This window comes from Chrysemys picta, chromosome 1 (assembly GCF_011386835.1).
Source record: "Chrysemys picta bellii isolate R12L10 chromosome 1, ASM1138683v2, whole genome shotgun sequence".
NCBI classification, from domain to species: domain Eukaryota; kingdom Metazoa; phylum Chordata; order Testudines; family Emydidae; genus Chrysemys; species Chrysemys picta.
The window spans coordinates 132,438,649-132,465,909 of record NC_088791.1 but is presented as its reverse complement, the minus strand read 5'-3'; the positions used below and the strand labels follow the sequence as shown (position 1 = coordinate 132,465,909).

General features: G+C 45.5%; 1 protein-coding gene across 1 annotated transcript in view; it reads left to right on the top strand.

Annotated features, from left to right (window-relative positions):
• Positions 1-6,292: 6,292 nt before the first annotated feature.
• The window catches only part of CD9 (CD9 molecule), a 40,519-nt gene continuing 19,550 nt past the window's right edge, over positions 6,293-27,261 (top strand). The window contains exons 1-2 of the mRNA XM_005296576.5: positions 6,293-6,557; positions 24,026-24,128. Coding sequence (XP_005296633.1) covers positions 6,492-6,557; positions 24,026-24,128 — 169 coding nt within the window. The 5' untranslated portion in view covers positions 6,293-6,491. The remainder of the gene's footprint in view (positions 6,558-24,025; positions 24,129-27,261) is intronic.

Below are 27,261 nucleotides of genomic sequence, written 5' to 3'. Positions count from 1 at the left end.
TTCTGAATATCAAGATTTCTCCATGGAAGCTCCTGATGGTAAGTCATTCTTTCTCCCTAGCAACTCTCCTTGAAGCCACTATGATAGGACCATAACAGTGATTCTGGGGAGGAAAACAAAAAAAAAAAAAAAACAAAAAATGCAGAGAGCAGGAAACATTACCACCAATATCACCGTTAAATGCACATAATCATCATGTAAGACCTTATGAATGTCTCACCTTGAAACATTCATTCAGACCAGTTCAGATTCAGTTTAGAAAGATCAACGAAACAAAGTTGTATGAATATACCATAACACAGACCATGCTGAAACTTGAAGGCCTTCTCCTCACCCTCAATGTGAAAGAAGGTGCTGTTGACTGAGGAATCTGTCCATTTGCCATTATTATTTCAAGTCCTTGAGAAATTCAATTTTGGCCATGAATGTATTTCCTAAATTACGTTTTTTTCTATAACCCCCAAAGAAGCCTGTCTCTTAAACAGGACATAGTCTGACAGTTTTGAATTACATCATGAGGCAAGATGGGGCTTCTTCCTGTTTTCACTGAGCCCCTACCGACTGAAATTTGGTGCCATTTATCAGACCAGAGAATGGAACTCAGAGGAAATGAGTGTACAGTCACACTGTTCACTGGCAATATCTTGCTATTCATCCTAGAACTGCAGAAATCAATCAAATTTCTCAAACAGACATTTGAGCTAAATTAATGAGTCAATGGAGTTACTCCAGATTTAAACTGGTGCAACTTAAAGCAGAATTTGTCCCAACAGGCCCAATCTTGCCCTGAATCAAAAAGGTACAACTCCTACTGACTTCAGTGGGAGCTATGTAAGGAGAATTGGGCTCAATGTCGCTAAGGACTTGTCTACACTACCCGCTGTATCGACAGGCAGGTATCGATCCAGAAGGGGTCGATTTATCGCATCTATTCTAGACGTGATAAATCGACCGCCGAGCGCTCTCCCATCGACTCCAGTACTCCGCCAGGGCGAGAGGCGCAGGTGGAGTCAACGGGAGAGCATCAGCCATCAACTTACCGCAGTGGAGACACCACGGTAAGTAGATCTAAATACGTTGACTTCAGCTACATTACTAACGTAGCTGAAGTTGCATAACTTAGATCGATCCCCACTCTTCCCCCCCCAGTGTAGACCAGGCCTAAGTCTAAGGCCAGAACTACACTAAAAGGTTAGGCTGACGCAGCTACATCACTCCGGTATGTGAAAAGTGCACACCCCTGAGTGACGTAATTAAGCAGACCTAACCCATTTCATCTACCTAACTACCAGCTCTCAGTGAATTAACTGCAGCAATGGGTGAACCCCTCTTGTTTCTGTAGTGAGTGTCCATAATGAAGCGCTACAGTGCCACAGCTACAGTGCTGCAGCTGCGCTCCTGTAATGGTTTAAGTATAGACATAACCTAAAGCAATGCCTCTGGGAAATTCCAGAGCCTCTCCTCTCCAGCCAGAATTTCAGGCTGACTGGTACCTCCAGGACTTCAAATACCTTGCAATTAACATCCTCCCTCAAATATCAAAGCTACACAAGATATCATCTGCTTTGGGCAGTGTACATAAGAGGGATGAGCATTTTTAAGAGAAACAGGCACCGGAAGATAAGTATGCATGAGTGGTGAGTGTCTCTGTGTGGGAGAGCATATGGAGAAGAGGTACAAAGGGAAATGTGGCTGAGGAAAAGAGAGCCATTAGCAGTCTCTGCAAGTTGGATCCATAGTCTAAATATTTATTGGCATTTCAAAACATACAAGTTTTGTCCAAATTAACATAAAATACATTGAGGCTTTACTGTAATAATATTTAGCTCTTATATAGTGTTTTTCATCTATGGTTCTCAAGGCACTTTAGAAAGGTAAAAAGTCAATATTATCCACATTGACTATATGAGAAAATTGAGGCACAGAGGGGTTAAGTGGCTTGCCCAAAGACACACAAAGAATCAGCCACAGAGTCAAGAACAAAAGGCAGGTCTTCTGATTTACAGCCCTATGCTCCACCCCCAAGATCACAGGTCCTGCAGTAGTGGAGTTCTGTCCTATGTGTCCAGTTACTATCATTGTTCATTTCTGGCTAAATATTATGGTGATCATTTCTGCCAACTCTTTAATTACTCCCAGTGTTATGCATTTTTCTTTCTTGCTTTCTAATGGGAGAATCTCTCTTATTTTTATTTTTCTTCATATTTGGAAACTGATATAGGAAATCTCTTTCCATTGCAGTCTCTCCTCTGTCACATTATTTTCACATTGTTAAGTCTTATCCTGGACAGTTCTGAAAAATATTCAGTTTTACCATCCTTTAAATTTTGGGGTCACTTATTCTAAAGAGTTCTTATTTGCATTTCAATCACTCCTCTTTGGGTTTCCACTGTGTTTTGTGACCCCCAGACTGTCAGACCCAGATCCTCAGCTGGTGTAAATTGCCTTAACTCCAATGGCAATTTGGCAAGCAGTACTGGGTTTACCATGGCGCAAGTGGCGCCATGGGGCCGGGCCCACAATCAGAAGGGGCCCTGACCAGCCTGATCCCCTGGCCGACTCACTTGGCCAGGAAAGCTGCCCCTGCCTCTGCTCTGCCCCGTCTCTTCCCTAAAGCCCTCACCCCTGCTCCACCCCGCCTCCGCCTTCCCACCCCTGCTCCGCCCCAGCCCTGACTCTTCACGCCCCTGCTCCGCCCCGCCCCCACTCCAGCCCTTCCCCTGAGGGCTGCAGCAGGGTCGGGCCTGCACTCACTGGCGGCAGGAAGTGGAGCGACCCAGACACAGCCCGCTCCGCCGGTGAGTGCTGGGGGGCGGTCCCCCCCCTGCCCACCACTCCCAAGGCTGGGAGCCAGGGGAGTAGAGCAGAGCGGGCTGGAGCCGGGTCACTCCACTTCCCGCCGCCCTGTGAGTGTGGGGTCGGGCCGGCCCTGCAATCACCGGGCGGCAGGAAGTGGAGCAACCCGTTCCCAGCCTGCTCCGCTGGCTCATGCTGGGGGGCAGTTCCCCCCTGCCCTCCAAGCCTGGGGAGGAGATGGAGCAGTGGGGAAGGGGCATGGGATGGAGAAGAGAAGGGGCTGGGGGAAGCAGGGGCTGGGGAAAACAGGCAGTGGGGAAGGAAGGGGGTGGGATGGGGAGGAGATGGAGTGGTGAGGAAGGGGCATGGGATGGGGAAGAGAAGGAGATAGGGAAAGTGGGGGCCCAGCATGTGGATCCCCTTGGCAGCAGCTGGGGATCCCCTGTTAAGCAGGCCCATCAAACCCTCACCCTGACAAGCCCCCCCTCCCCTACATCTGTACCACCCAGATGAGTCCCCCCCAGACACCCTCTCCACTGAGCCCCAACCACCTGCACCTGGACCGCCACCCAAATGAACCCCCGCTGCTGAGCTCCAACCACTTTCACTTGGTCCCCCCTGCAGACTCCCATTGCCCCTGCACCTGGAACCTCCCTGTGCATCCAGATCCCCCACTGAGCTGCCTGCACCCAGACTGCCCCCCACAGAACCCTCTTTCCTCCATCTGGATCCCCCCACACTAAGTCCCTCCTGCTGCCAGGCTGAGCCTCCTTGCCCACATTTGGTGTACCTGGTGCAAAAGGGGCAGGGCCCCAGGGTGTTTCTGTGGCAGGCATGGCCTTTGTGCTGTGTCAGGGTCAGGTTCAGCAGGTCTAGGGGCATTGGGCATAGGGATCTGTGCTGGACGTCTCTGGGTCAGGGGGTGCTGGGCATAAAGGCAGGACACTGGGCGGGGGGCAGTGTGGAAGGGGAACGCTGGCAGTGCAGAGCTGGGCGGGCCAGTGTGCGCCTAGCAGTTGTGGGTTTGTAAACAGTGCCCTTGTGCTGGGCTGAGTGGAGCCACTCCTGCTGCACTGCACCTCATTATCCCCAACCGGCCCCTCACTCTGCAGATCACCCCCCCCTCCCCCAATCACATGCCCTTTTTCTCCAATGAGAGCCCACAAATATGTTTGGTGCTGGGCCCACAAAAAGCTAATCCAGCCCTGTTGGCAAGGGCAAATTCACACCAGATGAGGATCTGCCCCTCTGTTTTTATTTACAGTTTGTAGTAACTAATCTTATCCATTATAGAAGAGTACACCGGTTCAACTAAGTTTATTTAAAATCAACCTAGTTAAACTAATACAAACCCCTAATACAGATGCACTTAAACTGGTTTAGCTTTTAGTTACATCAGTTTAGCATGTATTAGTAAATTATTGATTTAAGATGTAAGCAAGGGTTACATTGGTGTAACTGCACCTACATTAGGAGTTTGCATTGGTTTAACTACAACAATTTAGTTAAACATGAATTCATCTAGTATGGACAAGGTCTAAGTCTGCATTCGGTAAGGATCTGCCAATGTTTTGCATATTTCATCATGCTAAAGTAGTCTGCTAAAGTAATCCTCCTGTGCCAGGATCTATGAAAACCTAGTTCATTGTGATTTTTTATTTATACTTCCCAGTGAGCGCTATAACACTTTCTTGGGATTTTGTGTTGACTAATGAGCACTAATCATTTTTAGAGGAAGCTTGATGGACCTGGAAGCAATGCTTCAGAGGAGTAGATTTTTAATTTTTTAATTTTCTAGAACTTTGCAGTAAAGGCAGTGTATACTGCTCTGCTTGACATGGTGTCAAAGCCTGAGAGGTCTTTTTCCTATGTTGATAAGAAGAAAGAATCCTTCTAGTTTTACTAATCTGAGAGTTCATCTATACCTGTTTGTAAAGCCTGATGAATAATTGGATGATAGGAAAGGAATTATGGGAATTTTTTAGTTTGACCTCCCACCCCAGAATTCCCGTGCCTTCCAGAACTGATCCCACAATGTGCAAGAAAAGTCCCAGAATGCACAAAGCCTAGTGGCAGAACATTGCACCATGGGACTTCTGCCAAGAATGTCATGCACTTGTTTCAAAAAAGCACAATGCTGTGTGGATGCAATGATTCAAAAGTGAAGTAGCTACATATGGCTGATACAAACCAGTATAAACACCATTTTCAGAATAGCTATTCCTTGATTAAAGCACAAAAACATCATCTGAAATAACTTAAAAGTGTAAACAAGTGGTAAGAGTCTGCTTTCTCTGGGGAGGGAGAGGTGAGGAGAAGAGAACTCGCCCTTGACATGCCCCTGGAGCAACAGTGGCACATAGCCACCTCATCTTTGCTTTTCACGCTGTGCATCATTCTCCTCTTAGATGAGTAGTAAGATATGTGTCTAGTTGTACAATTGCTGAGAGGTTGTTGCTGCTGTTGCTATGTTTAATGCTATAGTGCTGTGCTTCAGAGCTCTGACATAAGTAACCAGCCCACAAGCATAAAGGTCTCACCCCTGGCTTCCAGCAACTTAATTACTCTTTGCAGGGTGACCTCAGCAACGCCTTCAGGCCTGAGTCCCCCCAAATCCATCTCCCCAAGTTTATAACTACAAGATACTTTGATTTTTCTCCTCGGGGTCATCGCCCATGAAGGAGTGAAACCTGCCCCAATTATCCGTTCACTTGGGCACACACACTCCATATAGTTTACACACCACAGATTTGCTTGGGGTAAAAACAAACAAAAGGTTTATTTAATAGAAAAGTCACAGAGTCAAAGATGAAATAGGAAGGGAAAGCTAACACATACAAATTAGGCAGAAAATAAACAAAAGACAATCTCAAGCTTTACACTTACATCTCTGTTAGCTAAATTCCCTATTGCCTCTGAACCATTTCCCAGGGTGCCCTCTATCCTAGAAGAGATCCAGTGTTTCAGGGACAGCACCCCACTTAGATGCTGTCCCTCAGTTTCTGAATCAGCGGCTGTTCCTATAGTACTGCTGATGCTATTCCCCTTGAGCATGAAAATCAATGTCATGTTTGGGGGGTTTGTTTGCTGTTTGATCTGTGTGTGTCAGGTGGGGGTGGGACCAGGGTCTAGGATGAGGTAGAATGTGGACACCATAGCAAAGGCAGGCCAACAGGCTGTTGGAGAGGGAAGGGGCAGAGGGAGATGAGAGGCTAAGAGCTCCGGGGCAGAGGAGATAGTAGGGACAGAAGTGACTGGAGGCAATGCAGAGGAAAAGTGGGCAAGGAGGCAGGGAAAGGCAGAGGAGCTGGGATGAGAGCACAAGGAGGGCACACAAAGGTGGCATAACGTTGTGCAGAGATGGCTACGCAGAGAGGCAGGTGCAGGGAAGGAAAGGGAAGGGGAGAGGAGAGAGAGAGGCAAGGCAGGGATAGTGGGAGGGGAGCCATGACTGGCCAGAGGGCAGGGCAGGTACAGAGGGGCAGGGCTAGAGGGTGGGGAGAGGGGCAGGGCAGTCAGAGGAATGGAAAAGGGGGCCGGGCTGGGCAGCCTTGGGGAGGCGCACGGAACTGCTGCACGGAAACCCGGATTTAAGGAGTGGCACTTTTGAAAGTCTTCTCGCCGTGTCCCGTTCCGTCCGCCGAGCCCCGCAGCAGCTGCCCAGTGGCCCCAGCCGGTCCGCACCCTCCAGCACGATGCCAGTGAAAGGAGGCACCAAGTGCATCAAGTACCTGCTCTTCGGCTTCAACTTCATTTTCTGGGTAAGAGCCCAGCGCGCCCCCCACGTCGTGTGCCCCCTTCTGCCACCGGGGCGGCCCCCACCCCTGGGGCAGGAACCCGGCCAGGTGCGGCTCGGGAGGGAAGGATGGTGGCGTGAATCCAAGCTCCCCGTGTTGCCCCGGAGCGGGGAGTCAGTGCCCCCCAAGCTGTGGGTCCCCCTAGAGGAAGAGGAGAGTCGGTCGCCCCGCGGGGGGGTCCGGCTTTTCCCTGCCGGGGCCGGCTAGCCAAGCGGTGCCGGAGCTTCCCGGGTCGAGGGGCCGCTGCTCTCTGGGCAGGGCGCCCCAGCGGGCGGCGTCCGGGCTCGGCCCCGCGGCGAGCGTTCGTGTGGCCGCTCTTCGCAGGCTACGCCCAGCCTCGCCCGAGCCCCCGGGCTGCACCCTGGGAAGTCTCCGCTCCCTGCTGCCGACGCGAGGGAAGACCCCCGCCCTGCGGGGCGCTCCCGCAAACCTGCCTCTTCCCACCCCCCCGCCAGCCGTAACGTGGCTGGTTGGGAGCGTCGCACCTTGGTCCTGCCCCCGGGCGTGGGCGTCTCCTCCGAGTGGGGGTGGAGAGGAGTCGCCCTCCAGAGCAGCGTCCTTTAGTTCCCGCTCCCCATTCCTCTCCCTTCCCGTTGGGGAGAGACGGGTCGGGACCCTGATTCTCCTGCCTCTCTGCACCCCCTGAATACCTCCTCCCCCGTCTCACAGGGTGCGAGCACGGTCAGCCCCGTTTGTGTTGATTTGTAAACACAGCCAAACCGGAGAAACTTGCTGGGGGGAGAATGTAGTGGATCTTCAAGGGGGTGTCTCTCCGTCGTCTCAGCCTCCTGCCTTTCTCCTCCCCGACCCCACCCTCTCCCTAGTCGCCGTGCCAATAATCCCAGGGTGGGGCTGCTGGGTGGCAGCGCTCCCGGGAGCAGCGAGTGGGGTAGTAGCCAGCTGCTGGCGGCCTGCCTAGTTCAACACAAAACACGCAGGCGGCAGGCTCACCCAAGGCCTGCGGGACTTCAAGTCCAGTTTTAACATACCATACCTGCCAGTCAGCTCCATTTAACCACCTTTTCCCAAGCCTGGCTTTGAGAAACGGCCAGGTAGTGACTTCTATAGACATTTGCTAACTTCACATAATTGTATGAGTGGGGGAGGCAACCAAACTCCCAGAAAGTAATTGACCTTCTAGAACTTGAATTTTAAATGAATGCCAGCAAACTATGGTAGAATCCTAATAGAAAAGGGGTGTGTGTGGGGGGGGGAAATATGCTACCCCATGCAGTGGATTTTAAGATTGCTTCCTATAGTGCAGACGATTGATGTTCCATTTACCTTGGTGTCAAGTATCAGAGGGGTAGCCATGTTAGTCTGTATACACAAAAACAACAAGGAGTCTGTTGGCACTTTAAAGACTAACAGATTTATTTGGGCATAAGCTTTCATGGGTAAAAAACCTCACTTCTAATGCATCTGAAGAAGTGGGTTTTTTTACCCATGAAAGTTTATGCCCAAATAAATGTTAGTCTTTAAGGTGCCACCGGACTCCTCGTCATTTACCTTGGGAGACTCGTTTTCCATAGGCTAGTTAGATTTGATTACAAGCAGAAAGTGATGTGTAATGTTCAACCAAGACTTTAGTCTTTCTTAATTGTATACTTTTAAAGAGACATCTTCAGTAACTGCTGAAGAAAATCCTAATCTAAGAAGTATTGCTTTAGTTTGAACATGTATGCTGTGTTACATACACTGCATGTGTAGCTCTGATGAGAGAGTTCTGTATGCAGCTCAGAGCTGGCCTTTTCTTTTTTGCGGGGGGGGGGGCGGGGGGGGGCTACAATTACACATTGCAAACTTGCCTCTAGCCTATGATGTTTTATCAGCCTTGTTGCATATGAATATTACTGCTTTCCAGACTTCTCATCCCATTGAATATCCTCAGTTCTTTTTTTTTTTAATTGAATTTCACTTCAATTTCTACCCATAGTTCTACAGTAATGTAATAGAAGCATACCAGGTAGCCTGCTTTTTAACATGGGGGAGGGGAACCAGTTGTGTATGTAAGTTCCCATGGTAACAGACACACACAATTAAGACACATTTTTCCCCTGGAATTTAAACTCCTGTTGCTTGCTGGTGGAATCTTCACCTGAAGCTGGCAGCTTCTCTCTGGGACATACTTAATAGTGCATTCTCAGATAGGGTGACCAGACAGCAAGTGTGAAAAATTGGGACAGGGGGTGGGGGGTAATAGGAGCCTATATAAGAAAAAGACCCAAAAATCAGGACTGTCCCTATAAAATCAGGACATCTGGTCACCCTATTCTCAGAGTGCCATGTGCCCAGGAACTCCAAAGTTATGTTATCCCTTTGGAGCAAGATAACAGAAGCGAAAGCCAGGGAGCACTCTCAAACTTAATTTCCTTTCCCTGTGGCTTCTATTTAAACAGTCAGAGAACATCTGTATTTTGGCTGCTTACACTACTAAATACAAATCTTCTGTTTTGGACTCTAGAACAAACATGAGTACAACAAAGGGAAGGTAATAGACACTGCTGTAGGTTCATTGTAAATGTCTGGGGAATAAGGTCAGATGTGACTCAAAGGGAATTAGGTCTGGGTACTGTACGACTTCATGTGTATGGTTTTTAAATAGTGGATTTTTTTAAAAAAATAAAGTTTCAGCCAACACCCCACACCTTTTCTCTTTCCTTCCTCCCCCCCAATCAAAAAGCTACCATCAAAATCCAGGAAATGCCATTTTGACATGCAGACTAGCAGTAATAGTGAAACCTGGAAAAGAGAGCTCCATTAGTAAATGCAGTACTAGAAGGGAAAAGACAACTGCATGTGTTCAGTAAAATATACCTCACTAGTAATCTGTTTATGTAGAGATGTCCTTGAATACAAGCTCTGATTTTTATCAGGCACAAACTACAAATTCTAGCCCTATAACTAGCCAAATCAAAACACTTGATTTTGGGGAACACCTAGATTTATAATCTCCTGCAGAGAGAGAGAGAGAGAGATTGAAAGTCTTTGGATTCAGAGTCTCTGCATATCTCAACTGTAAAATGTGATTCCATATCTGATATTCACTAACCATTAACTTGGGTTTGGAGGATGGGAAGCTGGGAACAAAAATTTATCTGGTAAACAAATTATGAATTCAAATTCTAGTATTTTACATAATGGTGTCTACCTGAAGTCTGGATTACCGGAATGGATGAGTCTACATGAAGTTACTCTGTAAAACTACTCAAACACTTCAACTAGATCATAGTGCAGTATCCTGCTTGCTCAGCAGTGGGCTGCTCAATGCTCTGTGATTTGCACAGATGGATAATCTGTTCATGTATGCAATTTAAGGCATGTGTTTTAATCTATAAATGGTAGAAAGCACTTCTCTTTGCATGTGGTGCCACAGCAGCCGAGATCAGCTGAGGTGCTCAATTTAAAAGCTCCTTAGCTTAACCATGAGGACTGGCAGGGAGCTCTTAGCCATTCTGTGGTACAGCACAGCACCACTTTACTGACCGTTAGGATTAGCTTCTAGATCTACATTTTACCAGGCTTTGTAGAAGATAAAGAGTTAGGGTGGTGTCAGTGAATTGGGAATGGGGAAAGGAAAGAAAAGTATGTAGACTGGAAGCTCTTTGGCCTTGTCTTCACTAGGGAAAAACCTGTATTCCTGTTACCTCCTGTTAGCTAACAGGAGGTAACTTCCCAGAGAAGACTAGGCAGTCTGTAGTTTTTAGATGTGTTAGCTGGTAGAGGTAAACACTAGGCTACACCCTGGTGCTTACCTTGATCTGCTAACACATGTAAAAAAAACTACAGACTGACTAGTCTTCACTGTGAAGTTACAGGTTAGCACACAGGAGGTAACAAAACACCTTTTTTCCTAGTGAAGACTCAACCACTGAGGCAGAGACTAACCCGGCTACCACTCTGAAACCTGAGGCAGAGACAGTCTCTTATTTTGTGTATACAGTGCCTAGAACAACGGGGCTCTGAAACCTGAACAAGGTCTCCAGGTGCTACTGCAGTACAAATAATTGGTGAGGAGAATCCATATTTTCATATATGTGTCCTAGGATAAAATGATAGATTGTTTTAGCCCTCAAGTCAAATAAAATAAGGGATTTTTTTTGTCTCAAAACTCTTAAGAGGCTGAAGGTCCTTCATTCTTAAACTGACTTTTATAGTAACAAAGTTTAAATTTAGAGACTTAACCTGCACTTGCAGCTGGTCCATGTTCTGGGAAGGTGTGTGGTGGTGGTGGCAGTGGGAGGGCAGGGGTTGGAATTAGCTAGACACTAGGGGAGAGTGGCATGGAGGAGTGAGATGTCTTGGTGCACCATGCAGCTCAGTACTGACTAGCACTGTTTCTGAAGTGAGGACTTGGGAAAGGAATTCTTGTTCCTGAGTGGCCCCACTGCCACTTGCAGGAGGCATCCACCTTTCCCTGATGACCAGTAGCCAGAGGGTCTTGAAGACAAATTAGATCTTTAACATCAATAGTTAAACTAAATGTCTTTCTCTTAATACAGTACTTCCTTTTTATGTAATAGTTGCTCCTGATTAACTCCATGTGTTGACACTCTTATTCCCAGCCCAAAGTGTAATTCTCATCCATCCACAATTATTGTTGTGAATGGGTGGGAGAATAAAGTGACTAACTTTTGAGCATAGACAAGCCCTGAAACAGGTACCCTGAGAAACTGAACTGTTAATGTGGATTAAGGTAGGATGTGAAGTTATAACACAGTAGCTGTTCCTGAGTAACTCCATCTGTGGACACTCTTATTCCAGAATAAGAGCACCTCGGTTCCTGTTTAGGTTAGTTCCAAAATGAATTAAGCTAAATTGCCCAAAGTCACTTACTGTGGAATAAGACTGTCCATACGGGGGTCTATTGTGGAATAGTTTATTCTGCAACAGCTAATCCAGGCTCTCCCTCTGTAGACAAGTCCAAAGAGTGTCCACACATGTAGTTAATGAGGAACAGTTAATCGGGGTAACTCCATGCCTCCACAAGCCTAACTAATAATTCTTAGCTCTTAAAAGAGGGTTCACTCATACAGGGCACAACTTGCGGGGGTGGGAGGGGGATAGGTATGCGGGGGTGAATGCAGCCACTGAAAATAAGTTTATCTAATGAGGAGTCTTGAGTTAAATGTCTCAGTCAATTTCATATGATCTACCTTAGAATTGGACTGAGGTGCCCTTGCCTTAAAGCTGTTTTAAAGACTCTGGTTTTTAAACACAGGTATACAGGCATATTGTGACCCAGGCAGAGGACTATGAATCCCTAGGAAATTTGCACATGAGAGATCAAGCTCATGAAGATTGTACTAACATCAGTTTGGCTAGCTACTGAAAATGGTAGTTAAGCAGATGCCTCTTAATTTCCCCCCTTACAGCCCCCTCCCCCCCACTTCAAGGATGACTGTACCACTTAATTAAGTTATTCCCCTAATTATAGGGTGTAGTTTCATTCTGGCACTTTCCCTCTTTGAATATTGAACTTTCAAGGGTTCTCCACCCAATCTTAAAGATATGAAGAGGATGGTCGTTCAACCATACTCTCCTCTTTTCCCTCCAGGTGAGGGAATTCCCTGAGAAGCTCACACCTCTTACTGCCCTTATTTTGGTGTTTACATTAGGCTTGTAAATTGGTTTTAAACTGTACCTTTAGTTAAACTGGTGCAACTCTGAATATAGATAATAAGGCCTTATAGATTCCTGTTCCTCATCAGTGTAGTGGGGTGTGTGGCCTTAACCACACTTATGAGTGGCCCCTTAAAAATACTTAGCTTACAGAGCCAAATTTTTGTCTTGAAATTCTATATCTGGGCTTGGGCAATCCCACTTGTGCATAGTGACAGGCTACTTGGAATGGAGCTAGGGAACAGCGTGGCCCAGGCACTGGTGTTGGAAGGACCTGGGAGCAGACCAGATGGAGCCACCAATTCTCTTACGTGTGATGGGGGAACCAGGGAGCACAGCAGCCGGAATGGGTGAGAGAGGAAAGAAGTTAGAGGAAAAGAAGTGAAGGAAGTGAGGGAGAGAGATAGAAAGCATGGTATGCGGGAGAGTTAAAAAGAGGGAACCGATGCTAAAAATAACTTGGGAGAGGGAATGCTATATTTGCAACAATCACCACCTTCTGATGTATTGCACTTCCACAAATCAGAAAAGCGGATGTGTTTTGATTAGGCTAAATTCCTTCATCGGGGTTTGAAGTCAGTTGGACTTGTGCTCCTAAACAACTTAAGTTGAGATTTTCAGAAGCCCTTAGGGGCTCTTTAAATTTTTGGCCTGTATATAAAAAATGTTCACAGTAACTTTAATGTACTGAGTTTTTAGTGTTAGTTCCTGATGCTGCAAACACTTAGGGCTTGTCTACACTATCGCTTAAGTCGACGTAAGTGACGTTGCTCAGGGGTGTAAAAAAACCATCCCTCCCCCCCCAAGCAACATAACTTACATCGATTTACACTACGTTACGGCAGTGGGAGATGCTTTCCCATCGACATAGCTTCTGCCTCTTATTGAGGTGGATTAATTATGTCAACGGGAGAGCGCTCTCCCATCGACTTATCATGTCTTCACCAGACCCGCTAAATCAAATCCGCTGCATCAATCTCAGTGGCACCGATTTAGCACCAGAGTGAAGACAAGCTCTTAAACATGTCTTAAGTTTAAGCACTTGGCTAGTCCCATGGAAGACAATGGAACTACTCATGTGAGTACATTTACTGTCAGTTTTTACAGTAAGTGTATGTGTTTGCAGCATCAGGGCTTTAATTTTCAATATTTTTTGTTTTTTTGCTTATAGCAGTCTTGCAATATTCAAAGACAATACCCTACTAGTAGTGGCAGTTTAAAATTTATAATGAATTATAATATACATGTTCTGTTTATCTAAAGTTGCAATAGCTCATGTGCTAAAATTAGTTTTACAAAGCCTCAACCTGACTTAAATGAAAAAAAAAAAAATCAAGTGACTTAAATCTTTGAACCATGTTTTGAAGTACTATTTTGTATCTCTCACTCACCCTTGTTTACAGAGGCCATGATTCCAGTAAAACTATGGTTAATGGTAAGACTGGACTTTGGAGGCTTCTTCCTTTCTTCAGCGTGTGTCTGATCCACTTTGTGACAGAGCACTTAGTTCATCTGTTTATTGTAGTATCATAGCGTGGAGGGTTGGATTTGATGGCTTCTCAAGGTCCCTTCCTGTCCTACATTTCTATGATTGTATGAAAAACAGCCAGCCTCTTTAAAGTGTACTGACAAATATAGAACAGACTTCCTTAAGCCAGCGGTTCTCAACCAGGGGTCCGGGAGCCCCTAGGAGGCCGGGAGCAGGTTTCAGGGGGGCCGCCAAAATAAACCAGAGAGCAGGGCTGGTATTAGACTCCCTGGGACTCAGGGCAAAAAGCCGAACCCAAGCCGGGCGGGGCTAAAGCCAAAGTCCAAGCAACTCAGCTTGGCAGGGCCCCCTGTGTTGTGAGGCCACAGGCAATTGCCCTGCTTGCTACCCCCTAATGCCAGCCCTGCCTTTTAATCTACTGGATATGCAGAAAAACAGCTGTTGTGGCACAGGTGGGCCATGGAGGTTTTTATAGCATGTTAGGGGGGAGCTCAGAAAGAAAAAAGTTGAGAACCCCTTCCTTAAGCCACTCAAATAAGTTGGGGGGGGGGGGGAAAGAGTTCTCACAGAGCAGAGACATTCAGCAAAAATATTTAAAAAAAAAAAAAAAAAACAGCCCAAGCATTTTTATAAAATATTTTCTCTCTGCCTTGTGTAATGGTGAAGGCTGTTGACTTAGTCAGGGGCTGTAGAGCCTGAATCAAAATACTACTTGTGGTCAATTGAACTGATATGTTAACTTCCAGTGTACTTACTTGAATTCCATGTAAAATGTAGAGGAAAGTCAGGAGCACAGTTGCAGTATATTGCCCTGAGCAATCTGATGTGAAATTATCTGTAGTTAGATTTCTAGCAGTTTTAACTTAATTTGCCATTTAAATAAATGTAAAATCAGTAGACTGACTTCTGAATAGTAACTTGTGTAAAATGGCCACTAGTCTTGGCTTTGGTTCAAGAATTCCCTGTAATGTCCTACCATTTTATTGCAATAAATGCAGTTGCAGTACAGTAGGCATTGCATTAACTTTGCAAATAACACTCTGGAATTGGAACTTGCTTAATGAGAAAGAAAACATCTTTTTTCCAAGCCATAAATTTCCAAAGCAAAGTAGGGTTAAACGTGATTGTAATAAACAGTGGCTGACTCTTTTCTAATATGCATTATGCATCTCAGAAGCTTGAAAAGTCATACTGCTGTGGATAGTGATGCCATTACTAAGGCTCAACCTCAGTCCATTCAAAACCTTTATTTGATTTTCTTATCCGTGATTTTCTTTCCTTGTCTATAGTGAGCCAGACGTTTTAGTCTGTTCAAAATCAGACATGTTCCTAAATTGCTCGTAATAATCTCAAAACTTTTCTACATGCTTCACAGTATCACGTCTGGTCTTGGCCCAAGGCAGTATATCGGCATGCATATGTGGGGGTAGAGGTTGTTTTGGTTTCTGTACCAGTGGAAAGATTGAGATAAATGTTTTGGTAGTTTTCTTGTCCCTCCTCCCCACCTTCAAAACCACACCGACTTACTCTACACTCACATTCTTAAGGTGGGGAGGGCAGGGCATGCTTTTGGATAGCCCTAAATGAGGAATGGCCATTTAGTGATGCCTGGAAAAAACAGTCAAGTAGTAGCCAAAAATTATTATTGATACTTTTCCCCTCCTCCCCCCCCCTCCATCTTTCTCCTCCTAATTCTGTTCCGTGCAGCACTATGATGCTCACAGCTGTGGAAATACTCTGGTTTTTACTGACTGCAATGCACTGCCACAGTCTCACTTCCTTTCCCTCGAAATTAATTTCCCAAACTTGATTTTAATCAAATATACATCACTAAATGGCATTCATTTCAAATTTTAGCAGCTCTAGGGATTTGCACTCCAGAGTGCAGTGAGCTTTTAATAAGCTTTGAAAAAGGAGCCTAGGCGCATAGTAAATGACCACTTTCTAATGCCATCTGAATGAAAGTGGAAGAGTCCCTCTCTCCCTTGATCCATTCCTCCCAAACCCACTTATCCAGAGACATACACACCTTTCATATGGCATTGGAAAGTATCCAGGAGTTCTCATAGGCCTTCTCTTGGGCACTATATTCTGACATTAATTTTAAATCACAAGGGTTCTGGCACACATCAGCCTAGTCTGCTCTCTGCATCCCTTGTTAATTTGCCTAATTGAAGGGTTTAGTCCTTTATCTTCAAAAGCCCTGCACATGATTAATCCCAGCAAGTTTATTATTTGTATTACTGTAACTCCAACAGAGGGTGGGGCCATGTTATGTTAATACCTCTACATACACATAGTAAGGGACAGTCCCTGCTCTTAAGAGCTTGCAGTCTAAATAGATGCCACAGACAAAGGGTGGGAGAGGAAACTGAGGCACAGAAAGGTAAAGTGAGATGGTCCTTCACTTCAAGTCCATGACCCACGCAACAGCTATGTCCCTCTGGAACAGGGGTAATCAATTATTTTTTGTCAAGGTCCAAATTTCTTGGTCAAGGTCCAGACTCCAGAGAAAATACAAAAATAACAACAATAATGATACATAAATAAAAAGATGTTGCGGTCTGTTCAAAAGCATCTGGCGGTTCGGATTTGGCCCCTGCGCCGCCTTTTGACTACCCCTGCTCTGGAACAATGGAGCTTTCAACCTCTAGATGGAGATTTGCGCACACAAGGCTTGGTCTACGCTTAAAATAATACTGGTATACTGCATCAGTGAGGGGTGTGCAATAATAGCACCTGTGATTGACCTAGCTATGCCGACAAATCCCCCAGTGTAGAGTCAGCTGTGTTGGTGGAAGAGGGCTTCTGTCAACACAGCTAACATCATTCAGGGAGGTGGTGTTCCTACCTTGACAAACAACCCCCTTCTGTTTGTGTAGGGGCTATAACTGTGCTGACATAGTTATGCTGGGGTAGGTTCTGTAGCGTAAACATAGCCTCAGACAGATTTTTCAGAAGCTGTTCCACAACTGTGGAACTCTGTCATTTTGAAGAGATTGAAAGAACTAACTTATTTTGTCACCTGCAAATTGAGAAGTAAAATCCACTTCTCTGCCCTTGCCTTCACAGGGTACAATAACTTATAACACACACTTGATGATGATGGGGTGGAACAAAAAGTAGAGATTTTCTCTTAGATTTCTTTCTTTTTCTTTGATAAGGTACTCAGATGCAATGTTGAGTGGAGCTCTCCCTTATCCCTCTCATGAAATGTAACCTAGCCACTTTGTCAGCATATGGCAAGCTTTTAAACAGGAGTTATGACTTGTAAAACTTTTAAATTAATTACACAGGTTTCTTCAGAGTTGGTAAGTTCTTTGAACCATAGCTCTAATAGATCTTATGCAGGCAGTGCTTATGGAGTGACAAGCTCCATAGTCTCCATACGATTGAGGTAATGGAGAGGTCAGTAATGGTCATCATGGAGCTTGGTTCTGTAGCAGCAAATACAGAAGGCTCACAAGTACGTTCTGTATACCTTGCAAGCTCTAAGGAAGAAACTGCACTTAAGTAACCCATCTAGGCATCATCTGCCAACCTTGAGACCTTACTTTTAGGATGTCTTTGAGCTTCTGGAACAGGAGTTGTCTCTGTCCACAAGCTCACAGACTCCGCTGGATGTGTGTGTGTGTGTGTGTGTGTGTGTTTCTTGTATCTATCTGACCCTCACAACCTGTGCCTGTGGAGGTCATGCCCTTTTCAAGACCAATGAAGGATTTAAGTTCAGAAGAGATCTTCTGGAGATCCAAGAGGATCAAATTACTTCAGTGATTAACTCCAAAACTAATTGCCTGACCTTCTAACATAGTATATTTGTTCTTGTACAAGATAAATGAATGAAACTTGGAATAAGTAATTTTTTATACCCTGATATCTCCTTGTTCAATTAACATAACACTTTCCTTAAAAACATAAAAGACCCCACTGGCAAAGTTTCAACAAGTGTTTTCAAGGAGAGGTGGAAATAGGTTGTATACCAGGACTGGCGCCAGCTTTTTTGCCACCCCAGGTGGTGCCAAGGACGGAAGAGGACAGGAGAGGGGTGGTTCCGGGAGATCCCACCACCGAAATGCTGCTGAAGACCGGGGCGGCCGAAGATCCTGCCGCTGCGAAGCGTCGCCGCCGAAATGCTGCCCCCCAAATCCTGGCGCCCTAGGCAACCGCCTAGGTTGCCTAGTGGTTGCGCCAGCCCTGATACCATCTCAGCTTTATAACTTTCATCTAACATCCAGCTCAGTCATAGAGCTATTCTTTCCTCCCACCTTCCCCTTATCTTCCTCAAGATTGGTTATCCAGAATAATCTGTTCTGTCATGACCCAGTTATCCAGTAACTCCACTCTGCAACATTATAGGTGTGCATGGGTTTTCTACAGAAAAAATAAGGCAGGTCTGGGACTCTGGTCCAAATAATTTGAAAATCCAGGATGGCTATGCACAGCAAGGGAGCAAAAAAGCAGTGTATCAAATTGGATTGGAGTCAAAACAGTAAATACCATGATAACCTTTGTGTGAACTATAGCTTGTATGTTTATATATAATTTAAACAAAACAAAGACTTTGTGTGAGCAGGGTCTTACAGGAATAATCAAGTGGTGCTCAGCATTGGAAAGCTAACAGAAAGAGGTGAGCTCAGAGGAGGAACTTTAAAGACGGAGGTTGCATGGGGACACAAGTGCAGGAAGGAAGTGGAGACTAGGAGAGTGTCAAGGTGCATGCAGTTGGGAAAAGAAAGGGCATGTTGTGGGCCACAGTAGGAGACAAGAATACATATACAGGGGCACAGCCTGGAAAGCAACAAGGGGGAGTTTGCATTTGATAATGACTGGAAGCCAGTGTAGGGATTAAGAAGAGGGATGATGTAGTAAGAGTAACATGCAAGGAAAACAATTTAGCTGTAGTCAGATGGATTGAGGAGTGATGCAAGTTCTGGAGGACGAAGCTGCCGTTGTAAGAAGTGAAAGCTGACTAGGGATGGATTTTGGAGGAAGCAATCTGATGCTTAGTAGCCTTAATACAAATGGCAAAGAAGAGAAGTCTAAAAAGTCAAGTTCCTGCCATTACTAGTGCCCTCTTTGGGGATTAGAACTCTTTTTCAGCCATCAAGTTGGATATCAGTTTAACTCCTGTTTTTGTTTAGACTTAACACAGTGTCTATGATGGACAGATCCCATTATGGGAACAGGCCTAAGTTTTGCGGGTAGAGTGGATTTCAACTTAATATCTTTAATTCTTCAATTAACTTATGTTTAAAAAGTTAACTTTGGGTTTCTATACCATCTCTGGATTCAACCTGTCACTTCTGGGGGGGGGTTAACAGTTGTATTGTTCTTGCCTTTTAAAAAAAATTTTTTTTCTCTCTCCTGTTGCTGTATGCAAAAACCCACACAAACAAAGGGGAAGTGACTGTGACTGTATACGGGGAAACAGTGGAACTGACTGACTCTGTGTTGTTTATACGCACCAAGTAACAAGCTTAAATTATATGCTTATTGTTTAGGCTTAGTAGCCTGTGTTACAAATTGAGAACAGGAAATTGTGGTCGGAAAATGCCACAAACAAAAGATCTGTCTCCTTCAGTTCTTCAGATATAACTGCTTAACTTTTTGACCCCAACAAAATACCTCCCCAAATCTGTTTTTTATTTTTGTCCTACAACACCTGTGGAGAGGGAGCTAGATTCTTGGTGCATCATCAACAGAATCATCAACTATGCTCTATCCGTATAATTTTTATTACGGGTGATCCATTTTACTTATAAATTGAGCCTCTTTTAATATATATCATTGAGAAGTAATAAGCTTAGAGCTCTGTAATGCCATTTTTATAGTTGCTTCAGAGTAGAATTGTACTCCAAAGTAGAAAACATGCCACTCCATAAAATAGCTTGGATCATCACTGGTTTTCCTTCTAGTTGGAGTTTTACAGTGTTGTGGTAGCCAGACAAAAATCATAAAAGCATCCTTTTGATTTGAGAAGAATGTGGTTTAAAAAAACCAAACTCCCTTCTGTTTTTAAAAACTGGTCTTGGATTTGCTATAGGTCAGCTCTTTATAGCCTAAAACCAACAGTGTCCAGCTTCCCTTTCCCAGGCAGAAAGCTAAAAATGGAGACAGACTTTTCTGCTCAGCATTAATTTGAAAGATGAGGCCCAAATTTCTCAACTTGGATTGGAATTATAAAAATCCCCAAATTTGGGGTGGTGGTGGGTAGATTGGAGAGTCCTGGTAAGGTTGCCAGGCGTCCAGTCGAAAAGGGACCCTGGCGGCTTGGGTCAGCACAACTGACTGGGCTGCTAAAAGTCTGGTTGGCCGCAGTGGTCAGCTCTGTGCGGCTTCTGGAAGTAGCGTGCAAGTCCCTCTGGCTCTTAGGTGGAGGGGCGGCCAGGGGGGCTCCAGCTCTGCAGCTCCCATGGGAGCTCTGCAACCAGTGGGGACTGTGGGGGTGGTTCATGCTCTGCATGCTGCTCCTGTCTGCGCCCTGGCCACCCCATGCCTAGGAACCAGAGCAGCATGTCGCTGCTTCCCGGAAGCCGCCTGAGGTAAGCGCGGCTGGGAGCCCTGCCTCACCCTGGAGCCCCCTCCTGCACTCTGAACCCCTCAGCCCACCCCAGAGCCCTCATCCCCTTCCACACCCCAACCCCCTTGCCTACCCCAGAGCCCCCCTCCCACACTCCCAACCCCTCATCCCTAGCCCCAACCCAGAGCTTGCATCCCCAGCCAGAGCCCTCATCCCCTGCCCCAGCCCAGTGAAAATGAGTGAGGGTGGGGGAGAGCGAGGGAGGGGAGATGGAGTGAGCGGGGATAGGGCATTGGGGCAGGGCAAGGCTGTTTGGTTTTCTACAATCAGAAAGTTGGCAACCCAATGGTAAGGGCTCGTCTCCATTAACTTGGGAGGCCATTGCAAGTTGAATCAGATATGCTTTCAGTCATTTTATTCACAAAAGGCTTGAGGCTACCTGAAAACCAAATAATAGCAATATCTAGCCTTAGGAAGCAAAGAGGGTAAGTGTCACTGTACTGAGGAGCTGGAGTGTTGTGGGTAAACAACCTTAATCGGATCAAACATTATATTAAGGGTACATTAACAAAGAACCATTTATTACAACATCAATTGCTTATTAATTTGTTACAGTCCAACTGGTCTATAGGTCACTCACAATCATGTTTTGTAACTACAATACACCATCCACTGACAAGTTTATAACTATCTAAAATACACATTACTTGGGTCAGTAACAGGCTTAAAACCTCTAACGCATAAGCCACTTGAAAATGGAACCTTAGTGAGAACCCGGCATATGCTGAGATGAGTGAGTAGTGCCGAATGCTTGTTGACAAATGAGAGTCACTCCTTGAAAACCCCACGCTGCTTCTTTGGCCATTTAGGATATGATGGGCAAAAGGGTGAGAAAAGAATTTCCTGACCCTCTGAGAGATTAAGGCTCTTGCTGAAAGTCCCTTCGTTATGACTCTTGCTGCCTGTGCATGCTGGGGTATCTCAGAATAGCATTATATACTGGACATACTTTCCTTTATAACCCTATGAACTTCTTGAACTTCAGCCTAGTCAAATCTTATTGGCCCCTATTTACACTTTAAAATTTTCCACTGCTTTTATTATACCTAACAAAGATAAAGTGGCAAACTCTCTCCCCTCCCCCATCAGATGTGGATGCAGTTATACCAGTATAGTTTATTGCCAATCATCAGCAAAGCAGAATAAACTGTACTGTTTATAAAGCACCTTATACTGTTATAACTTTATAACACACTAGGGTTTTTACTGGCATAATTATATCTGTGGAAAAAAATCACACCCTGGATTAACATAGTTACACCAGTAAAACGCTTTAGGTGTAGACCAGGCCTTACTCTTACTCAGTTGAAGTACAACCTGAAGAAGATTGTCTGGTTGCACTTTGGTTTTGAAGTGTCAAGACTTTGTAATGTATCTTTGATTGGGTTGGAAGTCTCTCGATGTGACTGGTTCCTAGAGAACAAACTAATGTGTACTGGTGCGCTCTAGCTAAACCTTTAGGCTCCTCTTTGATAGGTTGGTCATCAGATTCTTGCTTTTAAAGGTAGTGCTGGTCTTTCAGGTATGTGTGGTTTTCTCTGATCAGGTAAATCCAGTCTTTGGCTGTTCAGAGGTTGGTTCATTCTCCCTGACCACCCCCCCCCCCCCCCCCACACACACACACACACAAACTCCTAAGGTATTTTTAAAGCCTCTTTAAGGACAATCTACACTAAGATGAGGTGAGGCTATTTAAATTGCAACTCCTCTCTAAACTATTAAAAATAAAAGCCCAAATTTTCCCCTGCTAGTGATTTTTCCCTCTCGTCCCTTCAAGGAACTCCACACACTTCCATCATTTTGGGGAGAGAGATTGGGAGAGGGGAAATATGTATATGGGCAACAAAAATTCACCTCTTCCCCCCCCAAGAAATGTCTGTACTATAATACACAGGAAGAAAAGGGGGCTATTGCTCCCTCTCTTTGTGCATTTGTCCAGTGCAGGGTTTCACTGGGGTCCAGGGGAACAGGGTATGATGTGATAGAGGGAAACATGCGCACCCATGGAGATCAGTGGTGACGGGTTGTCTGCACTATCTGCAGAGGGGACAATAATTTGAGCCTTTGTAACAATTTCCAATCTCTCTTGGGTGCAGAAGTCTGTGAATGCCATTCTGTTCTCTCTTAGCTCATATTTAAGTAGCTTAACCCTTCCCTAGGATTTCCTAAACCTTAGGCCTAACTTACTAGTTCTAGTCATCTGTTACAAACTTCTCTTTGCCCTAGAAAACATTAAGGCAAAATCTAAGGGCTTGGCTACACGAACATTTAGTTTGTGGCAAGCTGGGGTGTAAATCTACTCCACACTCACCTTGCATGTAGTTAGGGTCTTTGTGCACCCTGCTGCTGCTAAAAGTTTCCTAGTGTGCACTGATCTACTCCCATTTCAAAGCAGCATAGGTGAAAACACACTAGGGGACTTTCAGTGCGTGGCAACAGGATCCACACACAGACACTTAGTGCCTGGCAGGCAAGTGTGGGGTAGGTTTACACCTTAGCTTGCCGCAAACTAAGAGTTCATGTAGATAACCCCTAATTCTTGTAACTCTAATCTATAACCCCTTGTTTTGGAAGCAGGGCAACTGTTCCAGAGGTTAGTCTGTGAATATTAAATGTCCTTTGCCACATGTGTGCGCGCAGCCAGGCTGGCAGGATCCTTGCGTACACAGACTTGGTTCTTTGTTTGCAGATCACCTTTTTTGGTCCAATTTTGGATGCAGAACTTCAGATTAGGATAGAGCAGTGTTTCTGTCACTGCCTTCTGTATTTTTTACCCCTCTTACAATGTGCCCACATATCTCCTTTGCTTAGCTCCTACTTTATGCTGGGCAGACCTGGACTGATGAGCTCAGCAGACATATGAAGAGTTTTTATTTTTACCACTGTGCCAGAAACATTGAACATCACATGACATAAATCTGGCTATTCCCTTAATTCACTGAAATTACTAGTGGGTCTTCATATAGGAAGAAATAAAACTGCCTACAAAGCATGGTCTTCAGCATATTACAAAGTTGTCTTCAGTGTGAAAACATCAGTATGATGCAGTATTCAACCTGATTACAATAGGTCCTCTGTAAAGCAGTGTTGGGTTCAAGGATAAGTGGGAAATATATAAGGGCAGGTCTTCACTATGGGGGGGGTCGATTTAAGATAGGTCGAATTCAGCTACGCTATTCGCATATCTGAATTTGCGTATCGGAGCCGACTTACCCCGCTGTGAGGACGGCGGCAAAATCGACCTCCGCAACTCCCTGTCGACGACGCTTACTCCCACCTCCGCTGGTGGAGTAAGAGCGTCAATTCGGGGATCGATTATCGCGTCCCGACGAGACGTGATAATTCGATCCCCGAGAGATCGATTTCTACCCGCCGATTCAGGCGGGTAGTGTAGACCTAGCCTAACCCAGCAAGTTGACACAGTCCAATACGTAACATGTCTTCAATATGGAACAAGAATGACATTCAGCTTGATCTGTAAATTATGGTGCAATAAAACTTGTGAAATACTCTGCTGGATATGTACAAAGCTGGAGACTAATACGGGACCAACTTGGAATGTAAATATGCCAAAATGAAAATAACATCTTAGTTCTGGAAATTAAATGACAAGCAATGTCCTCCTTCTCCTTCATAATAATAATATTAGTCTAAAAATAATATGTAAAATTATCATCCTCACCTACATTTGTAACAGCATAATAGTTATTTCTTTAACAACGTTTTTCTTTACTCCTACAGCTTTTAGGAACTGCAGTCCTTGCAATTGGACTATGGCTTCGGTTTGATACGCAGACAAAAAGTATCTTTGAGATGGAATCCAACAATTCAAACTTCTATACTGGTAAGCAGTGAAGTAATTTGAGTACCATAAATTCCCTTTGTACCAAGAACTTTCTGATAATGGACTCTGTCTTCTTTAACCTTCACAAAGACGTGCCAGAGTGCAGTACTCAATTGTTGTCTGAGATTTTAAGTTGTTCAGGTAAATATGGTGAGTCTGGAATAAGCACACCTCTCTTTCAGGGAGACAGCTAGCTATGTGCTTTGTACCGCGCGGATGCCTACACATACATACACTGGTTTAGCATGCAGTGGAGATCTAAGATATCCCATAGAAGAAGAGCACTAATAGATCAGTTTTTGCCTCTTTGGCTGGCATTAGAGATGTGTGTGCGTCTGTGCTTACACTATGCTTACCAGTCCTAGAGACCTCTCTAGACGTGATGAGATAGAGCATGTGTTTCCCTGTGTGGAGGACTGGCTGATGAAGGACAATCCCTTGGAAGGGATCCAAGAACTGGTCTATATCTCCAGCAGGGTGTGAGAGTCACTAGAGCTTCATTCTAAACCGAGTTACTATTTGTGCAGTGACTTGAAAACACTAGAGCTTCATTCTAAACCGAGTTACTATTTGTGCAGTGACTTGAAAAAATTACAGTGCAATAAAAGTTATTACTAAGCTCCCAACGTCTGAACTTAGAGGCAACAAGAGTATGTATGAATCTTGATAGACCTGGCTCGTGTCAAAGCTTTCAAACCCCAGGACATCGTGATTTGTCACAGAAGATGCTCCAGAACCAGAAAGTCTCAGCAAGGATCATGCTTGTGCACATTGGGCCTCATTGATGCAGTAATATGTTTGGTAGCCTTGGCAAATATTCAAATGAGGCAGCCTCCATAGAACCTGAGGGACTTGTTCATAAGCTCACAGATTCATTTCCTCCAAGAGTTTGCATCCTACCCTCTACACACTAGTGTGAAGGGAGCTGAAGTACCATCTTGCATCTACCAGTAGGAAGAGTCTCAAATTCCTCTATTCAAAATTATATTCCCTGTGGATTCACAAAGGGAATGGGGGCTAGAACTAGAGCTGGTCAGAGAATTCAATCTGCTGAAAGCTCCTTCTGAACCACTCTTTGACATTTTCTCTCTCAGGTATGAGGTTAACTTCTTGGATCGCTTGGTAAACTGGGGACAAACAATATAGGTTTTAATACCACTAAATGTAAATATGTACTTCTAGGAACAAAGGATGTAGGCCAAAATTACGTGAAGGGAGACTCTACCCTGGGAAGCAGTGACTCTGAAAAAGATTTGGGAGTCATGGTGGATAATCAGCTGTGGCCAAAACAGTTAATGCAATTCTGGGATGCATAAACAGGGGAATCTTGAGTAGGAGTAGTGAGGTTATTTTACCTCTGTATTTGGCACTGGTATGGCTTCTGCTGGAATACTGTGTCCAGTTCTGGTGCCCACAATTCAAGAAGGATGTTGATAAATTTTGAGAGGGTTCAGAGAAGAGTCACGAGAATGATTAAAGGAATGGAAAATAATGCTTATAGCTAAGGTTAAGATTTTGTCATTGTTATTTTTAGTAAAAGTGACAGACAGGTCGCAGGCAATAAACAAAAAATTATGGAAGCCAGTGGCCTGCCTGTGACTTTTAGTAAAAATAATGGGGGGGAGGGGCTGAGGGGGGATGAAGGTGGGGGGGGGGCCCACCATCCACCATCCCATGAGGTCTCAGAGCTCCAGGGCCCCCCTGCAGGGGTGAGGTGGAAAATGTCACAAAGGTCTCTGCAGGGCCTGCTCCAGGCACCAGCTGAGCAAGCTGGTGCTTGGGGCGGCAGACTGTTTGCGGCGGCATTCTGCCCAATCCTAGGGCGGCACGGCCGCTTTTTTTTTTTTTTTCCCCGCTCCAGCTGCCCTGTAGGGGGTGGTGATGCGGAGAACCAGAGCGCCATGCAGGGCAGTCCTCTTCCTTCCCTCCCCGCCGACCGGAGCTGTAGCCCTGGCTGCCCCTTCTCTCATTTCCTCCCTCCTCCTCTCCCCCCCGCCCCCCAGCCGATTCCCCCTGCACCCGCGCCGCAGGTTTTTTTTTTTTTTTTGCTTTGCCGTTCTGGCCGCCCCGTTTTTTTTTGGGGGGGGGGGGGGGGGGGCGGGGCGGCCAAAAAGCCAGAGCCGGCCCTGGGTCTCTGGAAGTCATGGAATCAGAGACCTCCATGACCTAATCTTATCCTTTATAGCAAGGGTTCTCAAACTTCATTGCACCACGACCCCCTTCTGACAACAAAAATTACTTCACAACCCCAGGAGGGGGGACCAAAGCCTGAGCCTGCTCGAGCCCCACTGCCCGGGGCAGGGGGCGAAGCCCGAACCTTACGACTCTGGGCAGGGGGGCCAAAGCTCAAGGGCTTCAGCCCCAGGCAGGGGGCCTGCAATCTGAGCTCCACTGCCCAGGGCTGAAGCCCTCGGGCTTTGGCTTCGGCCCCGGGCAGTGTAGTTCAGGCTTCAGCCCTGGGCCCCAGCAAGTCTAAGCCAACCCTGGTGACCCCTTTCAAAGGGGTTGTGACCCACTTTGGGGTCCCAACCCACAGTTTGAGAACAGCTGCCTTATAGTGATAGAATCAAAGAGCTCAATCTCTTTAGTTTATCAACATAAGAACAGCCATACTCAGTCAGACCAAAGTCCACCTAGCCCAGTATCCTGTCTTCCGACAGTAGCCAAAGCCAGATGCTTAATAGGGAATGAACAGAAACAGGTAATCATCAAGTGATCCTTTCCCAGCTTCAGGCAAACAGATGCTAGGGACTCCATCCCTGCCCATCCTGGCTAATAGCCATTGATGAACCTATCCTCCATGAATTTATCTAGTTCTTTTTGAACCCTGTTATAGTCTTGGCCTTCACAACATCCTCTGGTAAAGAGTTCCATTGGTTGACTGAGCGTTGTGTGATGAAACACTTTCTTTTGTTTGTTTTAAACCTGCTGCCTATTAATTTCATTTGGTGACCCCTAGTTCTTTATCCCCCCTTAGTCGTCTCTTTTCCGAGCTGAAATGGCCCAGTCTTATTAATCTCTCCTCATAGGGAAGCTGTTCCATAACCTTATTTTTGAATAACAAGAATGATTAGGGGTAAGGGATGACTTGATTACAATCTATATGTATCTACATGGGGAACAAATATTTAAT